We start from the raw sequence: 23,183 nt of genomic DNA on the forward strand, positions 1-23,183 counted from the left end.
GTTTTAGTGCTTAGCCCAGCAGTCCCGTGACTTCACGGTATGGAAGCTTAAATCCTGCTGGTCCTGTGTTTGTCTTTAATTATGAATGCTCACCCACATCTTTGCTAACTGACCATCTGCCTCTGCAGTCTCTGTGTTTTAGTAGTCTCATGACCCCTCTGGGGTTTCCATCCCAGGCTGCATTCACCTTACTAATCATATAGACCAATGGGCCCTCCATGTCATTACACCTGAGCACCTGACCTGGCTGTATTTTCGTGAGATTTTTCTGTCCCATCTTACTTGGGTGCCAGTTATGAATACAGTTTCCTCCTACCCTTCCCTTGCCTCAGCTCTCCTCATTGCTGACCTGACAACACTGCTGCACTTCTCCATGGCTCATGGTCATGCTTGGTTTACAGGAGTCTCCTCAGGATTCCCCAAAGCAGAGTGGGCTGGACATTTCTCTGCATGTCATTGACAGGGCAGCCATTATAGAACATGCTCTTCATTGTAACTTTTGCTTCCCTACTCCCTTTTTTTTCTTCCTTTTTTTTAAATTAGGTATTTTCCTCATTTACATTTCCAATGCTATCCCAAACGTCCCCCATACCATCCCCCCCCACTCCCCTACCCACCCACTCCCACTTTTTGGCCCTGGCATTCCCCTGTACTGGGGCATATAAAGTTTGCAAGTCCAATGGGCCTCTCTTTCCAGTGATGGCCGACTAGGCCATCTTTTGATACATAAGCAGCTAGAGTCAAGAGCTCTGGGGTACTGGTTAGTTCATAATGTTGTTCCAGCTTCCCTACTCCTACCAGCTAAGACATTGTCAATTTCTTCCTATCACAGTGTGTCCATCCTCTGACCAGGTTCCAGGGAGCCATATATGGAACACTATTTTATCCTCCTCCATCTCTTCCTTATTTCCTCTCTCCCACCTTGTGGGCTTTTTGGTATGTTTCTGGATTCTCCCCACACTCACACCCCACTAAATAACTCTACTTAACCTTTAAAAGCTGGGATCCAGAAATGTAGAAAATATGCATTATTTATCTGAACTTGGGTTATCTGATTTGATATAATATTGGTCTGTTCTATTTCCATCCACATTTTATCTCTTCTTGTGGGTGAATAAGATTCCACTGTGTATGCATCACATTTTCATCTTTTGAAAATCAGTTCCTTACATCCTGTTACAAAAAGAGCTCGCTTAAACATGAGTATGCACATATATCTCTGGAGTAGAAAGTAGAGCTCTTTGGATATATACCCGAGAGTGAGGGTAGACCTGGATCATATAGTAACTATTTGCCATTTTTTGGAAGCCTCCACATTGGTTGGGTCATGACCATCACAGTAGGGAGTGTTGTAGGAGGCAGGCAAGCATGGTGTAGCAGCAGTGTTGAGAACTTCTGTCTGAGTCACAAAGTGGAGGCTCAGAGAAGGTGAGTCATGGTCTTGTGAAGGTCCCACCCACTTCAGAAGCACTTCCTCAGAACTGAGCACAAGCAACCCTGGGAGTCTGAGGTGTTTAGGGTTTGTAGAGGTTTGGGGAAAAGCCTTGTGGCTTCCCTGGTTTTCCTCTCCTAGTTTTCCCTTTGCTGGAGTGAGTCAGGGTCTTTCCCACCAGGCAGCTTCCCTTGGAAGTACTGAGGATGCTTCCTTGGGGTGCCTTCCCTCCTCTTCCCAGAATGCACTCTGGTTAAAGCAAGAACTCACTTCTACCCAAGGTCTCTCTCATCAAGGGGGCAGGTTTACTGCAGAGGTCATAGACCCTGGAGGAGAACCTGAAACTATCATGTTGCTATAACAATACAGATTCTAACTATAATTTAAACACATACCCATGTGTCCACGGGCAAATGTAGGCATGGTATCCCATGCCTTTAATCCCAGCAGTTGAGGAGAAGAGACAAGAGGATCACTGAAAGTTCAAGGCCAGCCAGATTTACATAGTAAGTTCCTGGACAGCCAAAGCTACATAAGGAGACACCAGATCCAAAGAACAAAAACCAAAATGACAAAATATAAAAAAAAAAAAAGGAAGAAGAGAAAGGTTAAGTGCAGTGGAAAGGCAGAGAGTAGGTGACCTTGTGTGCCAGACATCAGCTGATAAATCTACAAAGTAGCCCAACACCCAAGCCTCAGGGATATTTGTAGGGAAGTGGTGGAAGATTCTCCAGATGCAGAGGACCAGGATCCCGAATGCCACAGTGTCTCCTAGCCATGACAGGGTGCCGTACCCATGAAATGTTTACAATATGGCTGCCTAGGAAAGACCTGCATAATGATCTCACCAGTTACCATGTCACTGTGCATGGGGGACAGTATATAAGGCCCTGTCCCTACTTGTCCCAGTCAGTGCCTGCTGCTGGAGGGAGAATGAGCATCTCCAATGACAAGCTCTCTATAGTGTCATCCAATCACAAGAGGTCAGCAGGAAACCCATGTACATATCAGCACCACTCAATGAACCCAGAAGGCACAGTGTGTTTGTTGTGTGTGTGTGTGTGTGTGCCTGTGTGTGTGTTTGTTGTGTGTGTATTTGTGAGTATTTTATATAAACAATAACAATTAAATGGGGTCCTGAATATGTGAGGGAGTGAGCTGAGAAAGTAGGAGGAGTTGGAGGGGCCAGAAGGATGCTGGAAATGGTGTAATACAATTATCACAAGATTCTCAATATATGTTTCTTTTGAATTTTTTTTTAAAAAGTAGCCAGGTGAATTACAAGAACTATAGGTCCCTGTTTAGTGGTGCCCTATTGTCCCCTGGGGAAACTATTTGACCTGGGAACCAGTGCAAAAATATTGGCTTGAACCTTTGCTCTGTTATCTTTATCAATATGGCCTCTAAGTGTAGGCTATTGAATGTGGAGACTATCAGTTGTGTCAGTATTTAAGGACAAATAGTCATTTGAAATCCAGCCTTCACAGACTTGAAGAATTACCAAAAATTGATGTTGAAATAAGTTTTGACTCAGCAAAGACCCAGGCTTATTAATTAAATAGTTAATCAATTAAATTGATTAAATTAATTAATTAAATAGCCTGACACTCTTAGAAGAAGCCACAAAGGCATTATCTTGATTGAACATAAATTTATGCGATGAAAAAAATAGTTTTCCTTAGTGGCTTTTTATTTGTTTGTTTGTTGCTTGTTTGTTTTGAGACAGTCTCTGTATATGCTTTGTTTTCCTGGACTTTACTTTGTAAGTTAGGCAGGCAACATAAGTCACAGAAATCTGCCTGCCTCTGTTTCTTGAGTTCTGGGATAAAGGTGTGCGCCAGAAGGTGCCACCTCCTCCCTGTTTTTAAGTTGACTTTCACAGATATTCTTGTGAAAAAGTTAAATATACAGTATATGTAATTTTATATATAAAATATATAAAAAGGAATGTATATAAAATATCCTAATTTGGGGTATATATTTATATATATTACATGAATCATATATTTTACATATACATTATATATACATGCATATGTATATACATATAAATATAATATCCTCCTTAGATTTACTATAGCTGTGATGTGACAGCATCACCAATGCTACTTTGGAAGGAAAGGATTTATTTTTGGCTTATACTTCCATATCACTGTTTATCACCAAATAAATCAGGAGAAGAACTCGAAAAGGGCAGGAACCTGGAGGCAGGAGCAGATGCAGGGATAATGAAGGGGTCCTGACTCGTGTCTTGATACTCCTGGCTTGCACAGCCTGTTTCTTATAGCTCCCCAGACTACCAGTCCAGGGATGGCTTCTCCACAGTGGCCTGGACCCCCACCAGTAATCGATCACTAACTAGAAAAGTGCCTTACAGAATTGCCTACAGTCTGATCTTATGGTGGCATTTTCTCAGTTGAGATTTCCTCCTCTCAGATGACTTTAGTTTGTGGCAAGTTAACAAAGACTACCCACCACCATATTTAAAAAAAAAAAAAAGAAATCATAAAACCTGATCATTGACTTCCATGTTTATATGAAAGTATTCTTTTTATCAGCAATCCACCTCTAACTGTTGTGTCTTCTCAGTCTCTGTGGTTCTTCCTCTTGTACTTTCTGTTATAAGAAAGAGTCTTGACACAATTTAGGCTTTTCTCTTCCAGCCTTAAAAGCCTGGATGTCCACATCAACCACTGCTGCCCTCGACAGAGAGGATGCAGCTGGAGCATGATATGTCAGGGTAAATTCTTACTCACTAAAACATGGAAACATCACACCTAAATTGTTTGGTGGCATAGTTCAAGGTTTCTATATATTCACACTTGTATAGAATCAATTTTAAAATAATATGAACTTTTACATACTTATAAGCCAACTAAGATGGCACCCTTTGAAGGATATTATCATGCGAAATTCTTACACAAAATACACTTAAATCTGAGTAAGGCATCGTTATAGGTGCAGCTCACAGCTGGACCCACAGACCAAATGGCACATAAGCAACTACTTGAACACAGCTGGGAGCACTCTAGCAAGAAGCTCAAAGGACAGAGAAGGTGAGTGACTGTGCTTCATCAGAGTGTTTCCATAGGAGAGACATGCTCACCTCAGTCAGGTAGATCAGCCTCAGCATGGAGGAGGGACAGCTGCTCTGAGTTCCCTGCAGGAAGTCCCCAAGCCAATGTGTGGGGACTACATAGGGGGTCTATCAGACTCAACAGAGGCAGTCATTAGCTGTGGCTCATCCCACACAGGCAAGCTCTGAGCATCTTTACCTGGAATAACCCACAAGTTAGATGGCACCAGTGAATCTTCACCAAAATGTCACCTCTGTCTTGTATATGTACTTATCTAATAATCCACCACACACTCATACCCACACACCCCCATACACACACACAAATGAGAACAGATTCACAAATTTGCTTCCAAGGGCCTGATGTAACATTAGTGGATAAATGCATGGGGCTGATGGTATAGCTGTGGACAAAGGATTTGGAAAGTCAGAAAAGAGGAACTCCTAAGAGAAAAGACACCTCTTTGGAAATGCCTCCAGAGGGAGTTCTAGGACATGTGGGTTTCAGATCTGGGTCTCTGACATGGTTACCAACACAGACAGCTGGGGCTAGTAAATGACCCTGTGTCTTAAAGCAACATGCATGGAACCTGTGGATACACACACACGCACACACACACACACACACACACACACACACACACACACACACGGTTAATCTCTGCCCTGTAAGCACACACACACACACACACACACACACACACACACACACACCTTTGCAAATATACAGTGCAGCTGTAAAACAGACTGGGGAAAAAAAAAGTGACTCCCACATGATCTGCCAGGGACCTGGACTTTCCCTATGCAGAAGCCTGTTCTACAACAGAAAGAAAAAGATTCAGTTATTTTTATCTCCATTGCATGAGTTTTTTTTTCTCTGTGTTTCTACACCATGTGTATGCAGTGTGTGCAGAGGTCAGAAACCTGCCTGGAATCCCCTGGAGCAGCAGTCACAGAAGGTTGTGAGCTGCTCGGTGAGTGCAGGAAATCCAACCTGGGTCCCAAAAGGGCAGTGTGTGCTCTTAACCTCTGAGCATCTTTTCAGGCCCCAGAAGAAGCTTCTAATTGGAAGAAAACTGCGACTGCAGAACTTTTCACGAGGTCTTAGATTCCCCTAGGACAGAGCTAAACAGAAAAGCACCAGCATTCGCTGGCGCGAGGGGGAAGAGGGGGTGGGGTTAGACGGAAGGGGCGGGGTTGGGAGGAAGCGGGAGGGTTTGGAGGGAAGAGGGGTGGCGGTGAGCAGAGCTATTGCGGAGGGTGAGGGTAACGGGATGGGGAGAAGGGACTAAGGAGAGTTGGGGGTGGGAAAGCAGTGGGACAACAAATATTTGAGGGTACAAAAGACGTGAGAGGGTGATAGGGAAGGGACAAAATTTCTCTGAGGGAGGAGAAATGAGACAGAGACGGGAAGCACAGAGGGAAGTGAGGAACAGCTGCCTGGGGATCCCAGGCCATCCTAGAAGGATGGTCCAGAGGAGACTGACTTGAAACTAGAGAAGAATCAGGGGAAGTGGCTAGAGCAAAGATTTGTTAACTCCTCTAGGTACTCAAGGCTGTGGGTGTGGCCCCGCATAAATGTTTCAACTCTTGTTGCAGATTTCAGAGGCTGCAGTTCAAGACACCAACTTTTTTCTTTCTTCACCTTTCCTGACACTATTGCCAATAGTCCCTGAGGGCCCAGCTGTTGGTGAGTGAGATGAAGAAGGGACCGCGGGTGGGGCACGGGAGCCTAGTACAACTCTGTCCTCAGGATTTTTAGTTGGTTAGTAGTCAGGTTCCTAGCTGCAACCTCAGTTTGACCCAGTGTGAGAGGGGCCAAGATTTGCAGAGAGGGAGTTTCCAAGCCACAAGGCACAGGAGTGATCCCCTAAGAAATTTAAGGAAAAGTGGATTGGGGAGATGCAGGGTCAGAGCAGAGAAGGCCCTAATTCACAGCCAGGTGCCTGGAACTCTTGCTTTAGTCTGCACTGGGGCTACAGCAGGGGCATGCTAACTTCCCCATTCTCCCTGCAGCCACAGTCACATCTGTCAGAAGAAACCATGGCCAAGGCAGCAGTGACCAAGCGCCATCATTTTATGATTCAGAAGCTGTTAATTCTACTGAGCTATGGATACACCAACGGGCTAGATGGTGAGTTCCCTGGGCCTATATGGTCCAGGGTTGCTGCAAGGAACAGGAAACTGGCTTAAGTCAGTTCCCAGGCCTGGGGTACCAAAAACTCCAGGGTTTCCCACTCTTCAGTCCAGCACCACAGCAACTGGGAACTCTGGCTTTCCATGACCCAGGCTTCAGTGGATTGAAGAGATAAGGGAAAAGTTACAGTGTGGGGGAGGGGCAGGAATGAAGAACCAACAGGGCAGGAGGGTGTACCTGGTGATGCCCTCAGAATCATCTGGGTCTATAGGAAGCCTAAAACCCAGTGACTAGGATTGGGTGTGTTGGGAGCAGTGCAAGACCAGGAGACAGTCTTGGACCTAAGGCAGGCTGTGCTAGAGACTGCCTTCCCAAGGGATTCCTCACAAGCCTTCTGCCATTCACGAAACTCTTTGCAATTGACCTTTCTTCTCACTTTCCCATGGTATTTGTCCAGGAGATCACAACAGATGCTTCCAGGAACAAGGAAGCCTCCCCACCCCTCCTCCTTTTTCTTAGTCATTTTTTAATTGGATTTTTTTTTTTTTACATTTTAAGTGTTATCACCTTTCTAGATGCCCCCACCACACCCCTGAAGCACCCAGTCCTATCCCCCCTCCTCCTGCTTCTCTGAAGGTGTACCCCCACTCACCCACATACTCTTGCCTCCCCAACCTCAAATTCCCCTACACTGGGACATCAGGTCTTCACAGGATCAAGGGCCTCTTCTCCCATTGATGCCCCACAAGGCCATCCTCTGCTACATATGCAGCTGGAGCCATGGGTCCCTCCATGTGTATTCTTTGGTTGGTAATTTAGATCCTGGTAGTTCTGGTTGGTTGGTACTGCTGTTCTTCCTATGGGGTTGCAAACCCCTTCAGCTCCTTCAGTTCTTTCTCTAACTCCCCCATTGGGGACCCTGTGATTAGTTCAATTGTTGTCTGCAAAGATTCATCTCTGTATATGTCAGACTCTGGCATAGCCTCTCAGGAGACAGCTGTATAATGCTCCTGTCAGCAATCACTTTTTGGCATCCACAATAGTGTCTGGGTTTTGTGTCTGTATATGGGATGAATCCCCAGGTGGGGCAGTCTCTAGATAGCCTTTCCTTCAGTCTCTGCTCCACACTGTGTCTCCATATTTGCTCCTGTGAGTATTTTGTTATCCCTTCTAAAAAGAACAGAAGGGCCCACACGCTGGTCTTCCTTCTTGAACTTCATGTGGTCTGTGAATTGTATCTTGGGTATTCTGAGCTTTTGGGCTAATCACTTATCAGCTAGTGCGTACCATGTGTGTTCTTTTGTGATTGGGTTACCTCATTCAGGATCATATATTCTAGTCCCATGCATTTGCCTAAGAATTTCATGAAGTCATTGTTTTTAATAGCTGAGTAGTACTCCATTGTGTAAATGTACCACATTTTCCATATCCATTCCTCTGTTGAAGGACATCTAGGTTGTTTCCAGCTCTGGGTATTACAAATATGGGTGCAAAAAAGCATAGTGGAACATCTGTCTTTATTACATGTTGGGATATCTTTTGGGTATATGCCCAGGTGTGGTATTGCTGGGTCTTCTGGTAGATATATTTCCAATTTTCTGAGGACCGGCCAGGCTGGTTTCCAGAGTTGTTGTACCAGCTACCAACAGTGGAGGAGTATTCCTCTTTTTGCATATCCTTGCCAGCATCTGCTGTCACCTGAGTTTTTGATCTTAGCCATTCTGGCTGGTGTGAGGTGGTATCTTGGGGTTGTTTAGATTTGCATTTCCCTGATGACTAAGGATGTTGAACATTTCTTTAAGTGCTTCTTGACCATTTCATTTTCCTTGGTTGAGAATTCTTTGTTTATCTCTGTACCCCATTTTTAATAGGGTTATTTGATTCTCTGGAGTCTGATTTCTTGATTTCTTTGTATATATTGGATATTAGCCCTCTATTGGATGTAGGATTGGTAAAGATCTTTCCCCAATCTGTTAGTTACCCTTTTGTCCTATTGACAGTGTCCTTTGCCTTACAAAAGCTTTGCAATTTTGTGAGGTCCCATTTGTCAATTCTTGATCTTAGAGCATAAGCCATTGGTGTTGTGTTCAGGAAGTTTTCCCCTCTGACCATGTGTTCGAGGACCTTCCCCACTTTTTCTTCTATTAGATTTAGTGTATCTGGTTTTAAATGGAAGTCCTTGATCCACTTGGATCTGAGCTTTGTACAGGGAGATAAGGATGGATCAATTTGTATTCTTTGACACACTGACCACCAGTTGAACCAGCACTTTTTGTTGACAATGTTGTCCTTTTGACACTGGGTGGTTTTAGCTCCTTTGTCAAAGATCAAGTGACGATAGGTGTGTGGGTTCATTTCTGGGTCACCAATTCTGTCCCATTGATCTACCTGCCTGTCACTATACCAATATCATGCAGTTTTTATCACTAATGCTCTGTAATACAGCTTGAGGTTAGGGATGGTAATTTCCCCAGAAGTTTTTTTTATTGTTGAGAATAGTTTTAGCTTTCCTGGGTTTTTTGTTAGTCCAAATGAATTTGCAAGTTGTTCTTTCTAACTATATGAAGAATTGAATTGGAATTTTGATGGGGATTGCATTGAATCTATAGGTTGTTTTCGACAAGATGGGCACTTTACTATGTTAATCCTACCAATTCATTAGCATGGGAGATCTTTCCATCTTCTGAAATCTTCTTTGGTTTCTTTCTTCAGAGACTTGAAGTTCTTGTCATACAGATTGTCTTAGTCAGGGTTTCTATTCTTGCACAAACATCATGACCAAGAAGCAAGTTGGGGAGGAAAGGGTTTATTCAGCTTACTCTTCCACATTGCTGTTCATCACTAAAGGAAGTCAGGACTGGAACTCAAGCAGGTCAGGAAGCAGGAGCTGAGCAGAGGCCACGGAGGGATGTTCTTTACTGGCTTGCTTCCCCTGGCTTGCTCAGCCTGCTCTCTTATAGAACCAAGACTACCAGCCCAGAGATGGTCCCACCCACAAGGGGCCTTTCCCCCTTGATCACTAATTGAGAAAATGCCTTACAGTTGGATCTCATGGAGGCATTTCCTCAACTGAAGCCCTTTTCTCTGTGATAACTCCAGCTGTGTCAAGTTGACATAAAACTAGCCAGTACACAGATCTTTCACTTGTATGATTAGTCACACCAAGGAATTTTATATTATTTGTGACTATTGTGAAAGGTGTTGTTTCCATAATTTCTTTCTCAGCCTGTTTACCCTTTGAGTAGAGGAAGGCTGCTGATTTGTTTGGGTTAATTTTTATATCCAGCCACTTTGCTGAAGTTGCTTATCAGGTTTATGAGGTCTCTGATGGAATTTTTAGGGTCACTTAAGTATACAATCATATCTCTGCAAATAGTGATATTTTGCCTTCTTCTTTTTCGATTTGTATCCCTTTGACCTCCTTTTGTTGTTCAATTGCTCTAGCTAGAATTTCAAGTACTATATAGAATGGACAGCTTTGTCTAGTTCTGATTTTAGTGGGATTGCTTCAAGTTTCTCTCTGTCTAGTTTGATGTTGGCTACTGGTTTGCTATATATTGCTTTTACTATGTTTAGGTGTGGGCCTTCAATTCCTGATCTTTCCAAGGTTTGTATCATGAAGGGGTGTTGAATTTTTTCAAATGCTTTCTCAACATTGAATGAGATTATCACATGTTTTGTTTTGTTTTTCCTTCGAGTTTGTTTATATAGTGGATTATTTTGATGGACCATTCCTAGATTCCTGGGTAAAACCTACTTGATCATGATGGATCATTGTTTTGATGTGTTCTTGGATTCAGTTTTCAAGAATTTTATTGAGTATTTTTGCATTGATATTCATAAGGAAAATTGATCTGAAGTTCTCTCTCTTTGTTGAGTCTTTGTGTGGTTTAGCTATAAGAGTAATTGTGGCTTCATAGCATGAATTGGGTAGAGTGCCTTCTGTTTCTATTTTGTGGAATAGTTTGATGAGAATTGGTATTAGGTATTCTTTGAAGGTCTGATAGAATTCTGTACTAAAACCATCTGATCCAAAAAAAAAAAAAACCTGACTTTTTTTTGATTGGGAGACTTTTAATAACTGCTGCTGTTTCTTTGGCCTTATTGGACTGTTTAGCTGGTTTATCTTATCCCCATTTAACTTTGTTTCCTGTTAAATTTCTAGGAGGTTGTCCATGTCATCCAGGATCTGCAGTTTTGTTGAGTATAGGCTTCTGTAGTAGGATGTATTGATTTTTTTGTATTTCCTTGGTGTCTGTTGTTATGTCTCCCCATTCATTTCTGATTTTATTAATCTGAATACTGTCTCTGTGCCCTCTGGTTAGTCTGGCTAAGGGTCTATCTACCTTTTTTGTTGTTGTTTGTTTGTTTGTTTTTCGAGACAGGGTTTCTCTGTGTAGCCCTGGCTGTCCTGGAACTCACTCTGTAGACCAGGCTGGCCTCGAACTCAGAAATCCACCTGCCCCTGCCTCTCAAGTGCTGGGATTAAAGGCGTGCACCATCACTGCCTCGCTAGGGTTTATCTATCTTGTTTATTTCCTCAAAGAACCAGCTCCTGGTTTGGTTGATTCTTTGTATAGTTCTTTCTGTTTCTACTTGGCTGATTTCAGTCCTGAGTGTGATTATTTTCTGCTTTTTCCTTTTTTTTTGCATTTTGCATTTTCTTTGACTGTTGTGTCAATGTTTTCTATGGTATCTTCTGCACCTGAGATTCTCTCTTCTATCTCTATTCTGTTGATGATGCTTGAGTCTCTGACTCCTGATCTCTTTCCTAAGTTTTCTATCTCCCGGGCAGTTTCACTTTGTGATTTCTTTATTGTTTCTACCTACATTTTTAGATATTGAATGGTTTTGTTTAATTCCTTTCACCTGTTTGGTTGTGTTTTCTTGTTATTCTTTAAGGGATTTTTGTGTTTCCTCTTTAAGGGCTTCTAGCTGTTTACCTGTGTTCTCCTGTATTCCTTTAAGGGAGTTATTTATGTCCTTCTTAAAGTCCCCTATCATCATCATGAGAAGTGATTTTAAACCTGAATCTTGCTTTTCTGATGTGATGGTGTATCCAGGACTTGCTATGATGGGAGAACTGGGTTCTGATGATGCCAAGCAACCTTGGTTTCTGTTGCTTATGTTCTTGCACTTGCCTCTTGCCATCTGATTATCTCTAGTGCTATCTGCATTCACTGTCTCTCACTGGAGCCTGTCCCTTCTGTTAACTTGGTTGTGTCAGAACTCCTCAGAGTCCAGCTGTCTCTGTGATCCTGAAATCCTGGTGTGATCAAGCTCCTGAGATCCTATGATCCTATGATACTGGGCATGTTAGAGTTCCTGGGAGTTGAGCTTCCTCTGGGTGATGTGGGGCTTGGTGCAGAGCTGGTGCCCAAGGTTCTCAGGGCAGTGGATCAGACCAGAAGGAACCCGTGCAACTCCCCACTCCTTCTTTTGATCTGTTTTTATCTTGTTTTAAGGCTTCATACTATCCAAACACTAGAATCTGAAACAATCCCTTCTCTCCTTTTCTACCAAGTGAAGGGATTAAAGGTGACACCAGGCTCAGCTTCAATGCTTATGTGGCTCATCAACAACCAGCCTGCTCAGGTCCCTTCCCTGCCCACCTAGCCTTTCCCACTTTCCCATCCACAGAATGCCTTTTACCCCATCGGGGGCAATATGCGGTCATGTCTGGGGAGACCTCATCTAATCAGGGGATGGAAAGCCTTGTTCTCTATGGATGACTCTGGCAATGGTACTGCCTTTGGATCTATGGGATCTTCTGCCCTTGCTTTCAAGACCATGTCATCCACCTCCTGGATAGATGGCATCAGATAATGGTATTCATTACCAGGAAGGAGTGGGTTCTTTTGTTTTATAAAAGATGGCCCTTTCCCCCTATATTTTCAGCTAGATTTAAGACCCTAAAACACAAATAATATCTGATACACTTTATACTTCAGCACTTGATAAAAGTCACTAAAAGTACTTTTGAGATAAGTCCTTCAGGTAACATGATGTGCATCTGAGGGGTTCTACTAACCAGAGACTGTCGATGATTGAACAGAAAATAGGATGCAGAACTGGTGGACATCTTTTTTTTTTTTCCTTTCAATTTTTTATTAGGTATTTAGCTCATTTACATTTCCAATGCTATACCAAAAGTCCCCCATACCCACCCACCCCCACTCCCCTACCCGCCCACTCCCCCTTTTTGGCACTGGCGTTCCCCTGTTCTGGGGCATATAAAGTTTGTGTGTCCAATGGGAATCTCTTTCCAGTGATGGCTGACTAGGCCATCTTTTGATACATATGCAGCTAGAGTCAAGAGCTCTGGGGTACTGGTTTTTTCATAATGTTGATCCACCTATAGGGTTGCAGATCCCTTTAGCTCCTTGGGTACTTTCTCTAGCTCCTCCATTGGGAGCCCTGTGATCCATCCATTAGGTGACTGTGGGCATCCACTTCTGTGTTTGCTAGGCCCCGGCATAGTCTCACAAGAGACAGCTACATCTGGGTCCTTTCGATAAAATCTTGCTAGTGTATGCAATGGTGTCAGCATTTGGATGCTGATTATGGGGTGGATCCCTGGATAAGGCAGTCTCTACATGGTCCATCCTTTCATCTCAGCTCCAAACTTTGTCTCTGTAACTCCTTCCAAGGGTGTTTTGTTCCCATTTCTAAGGAGGGGCATAGTGTCCACACTTCAGTCTTCATTTTTCTTGAGTTTCGTGTGTTTAGGAAATTGTATCTTATATCTTGGGTATCCTAGGTTTTGGGCTAATATCCACTTATCAGTGAGTACATATTGTGTGAGTTCCTTTGTGAATGTGTTACCTCACTCAGGATGATGCCCTCCAGGTCCATCCATTTGGCTAGGAATTTCATAAATTCATTCTTTTTAATAGCTGAGTAGTACTCCATTGTGTAGATGTACCACATTTTCTGTATCCATTCCTCTGTTGAGGGGCATCTGGGTTCTTTCCAGCTTCTGGCTATAATAAATAAGGCTGCTATGAACATAGTGGAGCATGTGTCCTTCTTACCAGCTGGGGCATCTTCTGGATATATGCCCAGGAGAGGTATTGCTGGATCCTCCGGTAGTACTATGTCCAATTTTCTGAGGAACCGCCAGACGGATTTCCAGAGTGGTTGTACAAGCCTGCAATCCCACCAACAATGGAGGAGTGTTCCTCTTTCTCCACATCCTCGCCAGCATCTGCTGTCACCTGAATTTTTGATCTTAGACATTCTGACTGGTGTGAGGTGGAATCTCAGGGTTGTTTTGATTTGCATTTCCCTGATGATTAAGGATGTTGAACATTTTTTCAGGTGCTTCTCTGCCATTCGGTATTCCTCAGGTGAGAATTCTTTGTTCAGTTCTGAGCCCCATTTTTTAATGGGGTTATTTGATTTTCTGAAGTCCATCTTCTTGAGTTCTTTATATATGTTGGATATTAGTTCCCTATCTGATTTAGGATAGGTAAAGATCCTTTCCCAATCTGTTGGTGGTCTCTTTGTCTTATTGATGGTGTCTTTTGCCTTGCAGAAACTTTGGAGTTTCATTAGGTCCCATTTGTCAATTCTCGATCTTACAGCACAAGCCATTGCTGTTCTGTTCAGGAATTTTTCCCCTGTGCCCATATCTTCAAGGCTTTTCCCCACTTTCTCCTCTATAAGTTTCAGTGTCTCTGGTTTTATGTGATGTTCTTTGATCCATTTAGATTTGACCTTAGTACAAGGAGATAAGTATGGATTGATTCGCATTCTTCTACATGATAACAACCAGTTGTGCCAGCACCAATTGTTGAAAATGCTGTCTTTCTTCCACTGGATGGTTTTAGCTCCCTTGTCGAAGATCAAGTGACCATAGGTGTGTGGGTTCATTTCTGGGTCTTCAATTCTATTCCATTGGTCTACTTGTCTGTCTCTATACACTGGTGGACATCTTGAACAGGGTCTTCTCTTCCTGAATTTTACCCTGCAGAAGAATACTTGGGATCACAGAAACATGAGTCCTATGGCTTTCTTGTCACACTTTGGAACTCAATTGCATGTTTCTCTCACAGATGCACACTCTCTTAGGTGCAACTTGACCATCAAGGCTCCTACCCCAGCAGATGAAGTGAAGTGCTTCGTGGGTGAAATACTTATCCTCCATTTAAGTAACATAAACAAGACCATGACTTCAGGTGACCCAGGGGAGACAGCAAATGCCACTGAAGTGGGGGAATGTTTAACACAACCTCTGAAAGATTTGTGCCAGAAGTTGAGGGACAAGGTGTCTAACACCAAAGTGGACACTCACAAGACCAATGGTAAGTATGGATAGAGTACAGAGGCAGAGACATTGGCAAGAGAGGAAGGGCAGAGTACGTGCAGGAATGTGGGGGTGAATGTGTTTGTGTGAAGGAGCTGAGCATTTGTGGTACCTTGCAGCCACAGGGTACACAATGAGTAACAAGAGCAAGTTGTATGAAAATGATACTGACACATAAGCTTGTAGAGAAAGACTTGAGGTGATGGACTGATCAGAAATGAAGAATGATGGTTTTCTTATTGATTTGCAGGTTACCCACATTTACAAGTCACCATGATTTATCCGCAAAGCCAGGGCCAAACTCCTAGTGCCACCTGGGAATTCAACATCAGTGACAGTTACTTCTTCACCTTCTACACAGAGATTATGAGCTGGAGATCAGCTAATGATGAATCAGGGGTTATCATGAATAAATGGAAAGATGATGGGGAATTTGTGAAACAATTGAAATTCTTGATACACGGATGCAGTCAGAAAATGGATGAATTCTTAAAGCAGTCCAAGGAAAAGCCAAGTAGGTATTACCTAGAGTATCAGAAGACACTTCATCTAATTTGATAGACTGACTGAATTATGTATGAGTAGTGTTCCTGTCTGAAGAGACAGTGATGACCATGAGGAATCCTCATTCCCTCTCACACTCTAGTATTTCTCATTCCCTATTAACTAGTTGTCAAGGCTTTATACGGCCTGCTAATGAGCCCCAAGTCTGTCTGCATCTCTGTAAACTTCCAGCCTTCTCATCCTCAGGTACAGCTGCCATTCCACCAGCTCCACCATCACTTCTAAAGGATTTATTATCTTACTCTGGCATAATTAAGCACTATCAATTTCCCCAACATTCAGAAAGTGATAGCCATAGGACATTTATCAAATTTTGTGATGGTTTGCTAGACATTAACTTTTCTTTGTAGTGAAATATGCTCTACAAAGACATCATGTATCATGTCTCTCTACTCGGGACTTTGTAAAATAGTTCTTACAGATGAGTCTCTCATGGCTGCCTGGGGAGAGAAGGTGCTGATGGAGGTGTGTTTTTACTTTATCCTGAACTTTTCTATCTTTTTTAAAGGATCAACCTCAAGGTCCCCCAGTATCACCCAGCTTACATCAACTTCCCCGCTTCCACCTACCAGCCACTCTACTTCTAAGAAAGGATTTATCTCTGTGGGACTCATCTTCATATCTTTATTATTTGCATTTGCATTTGCAATGTGAAGAGGAAATATTATACCCAAGGAGGTAAGGAGCAGGTTGAGGTTTCATTTGGTTCTTGGTAGAGTTGTTCTGCAGAGAACTTTCAATAGGTGTCCCACTGGGTATTAGGGATGGGAATTCTCCTCCCCATATTGGAATAGCAAATGCCAGTTACCCACTAAGCATCTCTCTAACCACTAAATCTGAACTGTTAAGGTCTGCCTTCTCGTTCAGTAAACTATCTTCTGCTCAGACCATAAGAAGTGGCTGAAACAAGCTTCTGAGCACCTCACTTGCATGTACCTCATCATGACCCATGTAGGGACACTGAGCCTATATTCATTCCCAGAACAATTGCAAAGGTATTTTCACACAGCCAATTAGGACCGCTCACTAACTCTCTCTGTCTTACTGCCCTCCATGCTATATGCAATAATGCCTATTGATCCTAGAAATGGGTCTATATGAGAGGAGGTTTGGTGCCCAGGAGCTCTAAACCAACTTTGTTAGTCAGCGGTCATGACATGTCAGGGTACAAGCTAAGAAGTGACTTTCAGACTTCTCAGCTGGGATCAAGAGCTAATTACTTTCAGAATCACAGTCCAGCTCTCACTACAAAACCTCCCCAGACAGAAATTGTCAGCTGCTCAGGGGCTGTTGCATCAATTGCCACAAGCCACAGAGGAAAAGGGGCCCTAAGGAGACAAAAGGAGAGGTTCCCAACCAGACCACCAAAATGTTTTCTAAGGCATGCAGATAAAAACCCAAGGCATGCAGATAAAAGCCCAAGGCATGCAGATAAAAGCATTTACTCAACCAAACATCCATATCATCTCATCCAAGATGCAGGAAATACCTCACCACATAGGGGAGATGTAGGAGAACACTGTTCTCCTGCCATGACCTCACTGCTGTGCCTTTGAACTCGCAGCAGCTCTGAGAACTTGCATGATCCCTGCAGAAGTGCAGGCCTGTCAGTCATCTATTCATGGAGCCACAAGGCCTCATGAGGTTACTCAATTGCTGAGAATTTTTTACAGTTAATGGTGCCAGAGCTGATTGTATTCATTGGTGTGGTCAATAGTAGGGAGTGAGTATTCCTGCAAATAACTCCTTGCACACACGCCTATAAATAAGTCCAAATTAAGTCATTTGATTCTTAGGTTTTTTTTAAGTTAAAGAGAGTTCCCATGAAAGTAGAGGTCAAGTCATTGGGGAGAGGAGAGCAATGGTGGGAGTGGGCAGGGGAAATGAGAGGTGACTGGAGGGTTGATGTGACCAAAGTATCTTACACACATGTTATACACACATAGTATATGAACACATCATAGTGAAACCAATTATCATGTATAATTAATGTGCAAGTACATTGTTAAAAGATTGACTAGTTTTTATTCTTAATGGACATGAGTATTTTGCCTGTATGTATGTCTGTATTTGACATGTGTCCCTGGTGCTTGCAGAGGCCAGAGGAGGGCATCGGATCCTGTGGAACTGGAGTTACAGTTGGTTTCCAATACTGGGAACTGAATCCAGGACCTCTCCAAGAACAGCAAGTGCTCTTTGCTACTGAGCCTTATCTCCCTCCTCTAATACATTTCTTAATAAAAGAATATAGTTTGAATATTATTAAACCCAGGGCAAGTCCCACAGTAAGCTTCACAATAAAGTTGATTGTTTCAGAATCAAAAAGGAAAACACATTTTAAAATGACTGTCATGGCCAGTTATCACATCGTTTGTAGCAATGTATGATGGAGGACGTCCAGGTCCGTCTAAAAAAATGCCAGGCAATACAGCAACATCTAATAAAACTGGTAAATTTAAGGTATGTGCTCCAGAAGTTTATATCAATTTGACATATGGTGAAATTATATGCTAGAAAAGAACCCCAATTTTTAAATGCTTCCATTAAGACCACCCTGAAGGGCATTTTCTTAACTAGTAATCAGGGGGAGGGTCCAGCCCATTTTGGTGATCCTTTTCTGTGGGACCGTGAAAGGCAGCCTGTGTTTTGGTTGAGCAATACTTACTCCAGAGACCCAGTAGAAAACTCTACAAGGGACGGAACAGTGAGCCAAGTTCCCAGACACAGGTGCCTGACACCATGGAGCTCCCAACTCCATAATCCTGTGACAGAGCCTGATGTCCCAAACTCCTGGAATTCTGGCTAGACTCCACCCTCACAGTTACCTGGCAACAACAAGGAATCCCAGCACACTATAAAAGGAGCTGCTTGGTCCCTCCTTTCTCTCTTAAGCTCTTAAGTCTAGCTCTCCTTCTCCCTCTCCCTTCTCCCCCTTCTCTCCACATGACCACTCTCCACATGACCATGGCCAGTCTCTCTCTTTCTATCTTCTTTCTCTCTGCTTTTCTTCAATAAAGCTCTAAAACCATAGACCATTTCTGCTCATCAAGATTCACTGTACTTCTGTGTTTGCTGGGCCCCGGCATAGTCTCACAAGAGTCAGCTACATCTGCGTCCTTTCAATAAAATCTTGCTAGTGTATGCAATGGTGTCAGCGTTTGGATGCTGATTATGGGGTGGATCCCTGGCTATGGCAGTCTCTACATGGTCCATCCTTTCATCTCAGCTCCAAACTCCGTCTCTGTAACTCCTTCCATGGGTGTTTTGTTCCCAAATCTAAGGAGGGGCATAGTGTCCACACTTCAGTCTTCATTCTCCTTGAGTTTCATGTGTTTAGCAAATTATATCTTATATCTTGGGTATCCTAGGTTTGGGGCTAATATCCACTTATCAGTGAATACATATTGTGTGAGTTTCTTTGTGAATGTGTTACCTCACTCAGGATGATGCCCTCCAGGTCCATCCATTTGGCTAGGAATTTCATAAATTCATTCTTTTTAATAGCTGAGTAGTACTCCATTGTGTAGATGTACCACATTTTCTGTATCCATTCCTCTGTTGAGGGGCATCTAGGTTCTTTCCAGCTTCTGGCTATTATAAATAAGGCTGCTATGAACACAGTGGAGCATGTGTCCTTCTTACCCGTTGGGGCATCTTCTGGATATATGCCCAGGAGAGGTATTGCTGGGAACTCTGGTCTAGAAAAGCCATTGAGTGTTTAACTGGTTCATTCTTCAGGACCTTGGATGATAGGAATGTTGAGAGCAGTGCAGACAATGGAGGCTTGGCATGTGAGGTTTAGGGGAGCAGATGTTACCAAGTCATCTCAATTAGCAATCAATGGCTCTGGGTAGCTGGGGCTGAAGAATCAGCTCTGACTAACAAGATTGTAGAACTACTTTAGGGAAACATTTGCTTTGCTGGGATACTGGATGCTGTTCACCTGGAGCTGAGAACTTAGCAGTTGTCAGGAGAGAGCAACATCGATGATGTGAGACCATCTGGAAAGTGTTTCCTGAGAGTCAGTCCACAGAAGCTGTGTTCTAGACATGGCCAGGTTGGTCCTTGCATTGGTACATGAACTAGTCAGTGTAAGAGCCAGCCTGGTGGTGCTGGTTTTGAACATGTGAAGGGGTCATGGAGAGGCGTGGCACTGTGTGGCAGTGTTGGAGTCCATGAAGAGAGCCCTGGAGAGTAAGCATGTGGCTAGAGCTGAAGACATTTTAGAAATGCCAGTGCCATGGGATGACCACTAAGAAAAGCATCAGCAGCAGTGGAGTCTCCACTCGAGAGCCTAGAAAACAAGATGTCTGTACTGTTGTGGTCAATCTGGAGAAGTAACTCAGATGCTGATGGGGAGCCAGGAATAAGTCAACCTTGGACCCTGCATCCAGGTTTATAATCATGATGTTCACTGAGTATCAATCAAGACTTTCTGGTATAGCCAGACTCCTAAAGACCTGATTAAGATAGTTTTCCCCGGACCTGCAGGGACAATCAGCGGGACCCAGGAGAGGAGAGAGAGAGAGAGAGAGAGAGAGAGAGAGAGAGAGAGAGAGAGAGAGAGAGAGAAAGAAAGAAAGAAAGGAAGGAAGAAAGAAAGAAAGAAAGAAAGAAAGAAAGAAAGAAAGAAAGAAAGAAAGAAAGAAAGAAAGAAAGAAGAGACACGAAGAATGAGAGCAAGTCAATCCTACTGATCAAGCTCTGAAAACTTTATTCAGGAGTGGCAATATAAGCATAAGCAAAAGCAAGAAGAGGCTCCAAGGGATGGGGGGTGGGGAGTGGGAGAGACTGGGTGCTCTCTGAAGGTTAGGTGGCAATCTTCAGCTCCTGGAACCAACAGTCACAGTGTCCTCTTTTCCCATAAACTTTCTTACTGTTATGACCACGAATGTTCTCTCAGGATTGTTTATGTAAGCTAGAAAATATCCACAAGGCCATGGCTGAGGCCATGACCCCCGACAGCTAAGTGTAAGAAGAGGGAAGGATTAGGGAACTCCCATCTGAGCACCCTGAGACACAAAAGGGGGAAGTTATCCCTGAAGAACAACAGATTTGTAACACACACACACACACACACACACACACACACACACACACACATACGCACACACGTACACACCCACCAGAAATAGAACTTAATGGCAGACTGAAGTACCAACTGTGCAGACATTCAACTTGAGGATCTACTGAGCTTCCTTCGGGGTTGCTAAGGAGTCCAGTGTGAGGTTACTTACAGGAGCTTGGGTAACTTCCCAACAGCTATTTCACTGCAGAGCCCACTTCAACACAGGCAGTGACTCCTGATAAGAAAATTAGAACAGATTTTAATATGTGCAAAAATGACCAGCAAGTTTTAAAAGACAGTGAAAAACTTAGTCCTATCTCAACTGGGTCTAATAACTGATCACATACCTTAGACAAGCTTCTGCTAACCCAGGCATCCAGCAAATAGACAAGAACGAAACGTCTTCAATAGTGGACATTATTAGCTAGAAAACTCTTTGGAGCCTGATGTTATGGCTAGAATTCACCTGATGTGTCCTGAGAACTCCTCCTTCAGGGGATGTCAACAAGCAGAAGGGCAAAGTGCCAGGAGCCTCCCGATTCAGGGTGACAGTCCTGCAACCACAGAGACGTTGGTGGAAACTCAGAGAGAGCACTTTGTAAACCTGACAGTCGAGCTTCTGCAGTACCTAGCACTCCTGTGGAAAGGTAAAGTTAAGGGAGTCAGGCTCAGTCTGTACCTGCAGCTCGTGGTTTGAGTCTGCAGACTTGGGAGGAGTGTACATTAAGTTGTAGGGAAAGATGGGAAACTCATTTCCTCACCTAATCCAACTGAAATGCCTGATGGAGAAGCATCTGTAAAATATAGCACCAGATGGAGGCAAGCAGGGAAAAACACTCCCCTGCATATAAATCAAAAGAGAATGAAGCGAGCAGAGTTCCCCAGTGGTAGACAGACGCAGGGATGTTCCCCAGGCAGAAACTGAGCACTAAGTTCCAGGAGCGTGAGCCTTGACTACAGAGAATTGTTCACTGAAATGTGGAGCTTCTAAGGGGATGAGGCCGGTTCTCTTCCTATGTTCCTCCTTGTTACCAAGGGAACTTTACAACCAGAGGCCTGGGAGCATTGCTAGACAGCACAACCCACAGAAACGTGTGATGTGTTCTGAAAGTTCAAATGGGAAGATTAGATGACATAGAGTGATGACAGGCTTTCTTCTAATGATTCAACAGATAGGATGAAGTCATCTCATCTTATCTTTAGTTTCCGAGCACTCCTGTCTGTCTGAGGTAGTTGGTGTTTTGCCACAGAGCAGGGAAGCACACAGTTCTGATATGCAGAACTCTTTCCCTCTCTGGAAAGAGCATTAAGCTCTAGCATGCTCTTTACCTGTGCATGGAAAATAATTTTTATTTTGTTTTGTTTTGTTTTTCTTTCTAGACATGGTTTTTCTATGTAGCTCTGGCTGTCCTGGAGCTAGTTCCGTAGACCAGGGTGGCCTTAAACTCAGAGATCTGCCCGCCTCTGCTTCACTAGTACTGCCACCACTGCCTGGCAAAAATTTCTTTAAACTTTTATCTCTTTCATGTAACACATCATGGCCTAAAAACTTGGAACACTTGTCATGTGAATAGCTACATTAATGTAATTTTCTTTTTAAAATGTAAATGTACTTGTATTATGTTAAAACTCCTGTGTACATCATCAGATGTCCCTAGAGCTGGAGTTGTGAGCTGCCAGACATGCGTGCTGGGGACAGAACCTGGGTCCATTGTTATCCAGTTATATATTCATCATAGCTGAGCCAACCCCCCAGGTCAGAGGCTTTTTTTTTAAAATACAAGGGCTTGCATTCTCTGCGTGATCTCGTATAAACCCGAATCTCTGATCTTCCTGCTTCTTCCTCCCAGTGCTCAGAGTATGTGTGTGCCACACACCTGATTTCTGTAGGGTTTTTCCTTGTGGGGAGCCAAGAACTTCATCTATGTTGGGCTGGTATTGTTTCCATCAATAACGTAGCTTCTGCAAAGGTTTCTCTGAGTGAAGAAAAGAACCCTACAAAATTATCCAATGTCTATGAACACAACCCTTTCCCGTTTCAGGGAAAATAAGGTTTTGTTTTTTATTAATTTTTATTTAATTGTATTTATTTTATTATTTTTAATTAGTTAATTAATTTTCCAAGACAGGGTCTGTGTAGCCCTGACTGTCTTGGAATTGCTCTGTAGACTAGGCTGGCCTTGAACTCAGAGGTCCTTGAGGGAGGCTGTTGTATTAACAGAGAGACTCACTGACTGCGGCTGAGGTATGCTCCTCAGTTGGAGTGCTTGCCGACTGTGCAGAAAACACTGGGTTCAATCTGACCCCTAATACCTCACAAAGCAGACTTCACTATGCATGCCTGCAATCCCAGCACTCGGCAAAATTCAAGAGGTTTATCAAGTTCTGAGCCAGCCTGGGATACATGAGACCCTGTCTCAAAAATTAAAGACACTAAATAAAAAGGGGGTGGCCTCCATAGCCCATGATGGTGTCTGATGGATAAATGGGTGAATTTGAATAAATGCTTTTTCCTTTCCAAACTGGTCCAAACTGCTCAGGCGTTCTTTTGTTTATTACCATTCACTTTAAAGAAAGAATATTTTTCTTGCGCCAGTA

The 23,183-nt window shown here is 43.3% G+C and overlaps 1 protein-coding gene and 1 long non-coding RNA gene across 5 annotated transcripts in view; one reads left to right on the plus strand and one right to left on the minus strand.

Annotated features, from left to right (window-relative positions):
* The first annotated feature begins 5,697 nt into the window (after positions 1 to 5,697).
* On the plus strand, positions 5,698 to 17,980 carry Raet1d (retinoic acid early transcript delta). Of its 2 annotated transcripts, none has more exons than XM_006512808.3 (7): positions 5,698 to 5,768; positions 6,108 to 6,198; positions 6,525 to 6,642; positions 14,703 to 14,951; positions 15,204 to 15,467; positions 16,026 to 16,195; positions 17,614 to 17,980. In XM_006512808.3, the coding sequence occupies exons 3-6, from the start codon at positions 6,552 to 6,554 to the stop codon at positions 16,169 to 16,171; spliced, it is 750 nt and encodes a 249-aa protein (XP_006512871.1). In that variant the 5' UTR covers positions 5,698 to 5,768; positions 6,108 to 6,198; positions 6,525 to 6,551; the 3' UTR covers positions 16,172 to 16,195; positions 17,614 to 17,980. The 2 variants fall into 2 exon arrangements, with proteins under 2 accessions (XP_006512871.1, NP_064414.1); NM_020030.2 differs by having other exon boundaries at positions 5,731 to 5,746; positions 17,614 to 17,976.
* A 2,306-nt stretch (positions 17,981 to 20,286) lies between these two features.
* Positions 20,287 to 23,183, minus strand: part of Gm34607 — a 34,556-nt gene continuing 31,659 nt past the window's right edge. For all 3 annotated transcript variants that reach the window (XR_001779736.2, XR_871502.1, XR_871501.2), the window contains one exon: positions 20,287 to 20,820. This is a non-coding gene — a long non-coding RNA (predicted gene, 34607). The remainder of the gene's footprint in view (positions 20,821 to 23,183) is intronic.

Source organism: Mus musculus, chromosome 10 (genome assembly GCF_000001635.26).
Source record: "Mus musculus strain C57BL/6J chromosome 10, GRCm38.p6 C57BL/6J".
Lineage (NCBI taxonomy): Eukaryota > Metazoa > Chordata > Mammalia > Rodentia > Muridae > Mus > Mus musculus.

What these genes read in the sequence shown, in the direction of transcription:
- Raet1d (XM_006512808.3), top strand. Translation starts at nt 6,552, where the DNA reads ATGGCCAAGGCAGCAGTGACCAAGCGCCATCATTTTATGATTCAGAAG. An exon ending in GGACACTCACAAGACCAATG is followed by an intron (nt 14,952 to 15,203) that starts GTAAGTATGGAT and finishes ATTGATTTGCAG; the next exon opens with GTTACCCACATTTACAAGTC. An exon ending in GCAGTCCAAGGAAAAGCCAA is followed by an intron (nt 15,468 to 16,025) that starts GTAGGTATTACC and finishes TCTTTTTTAAAG; the next exon opens with GATCAACCTCAAGGTCCCCC.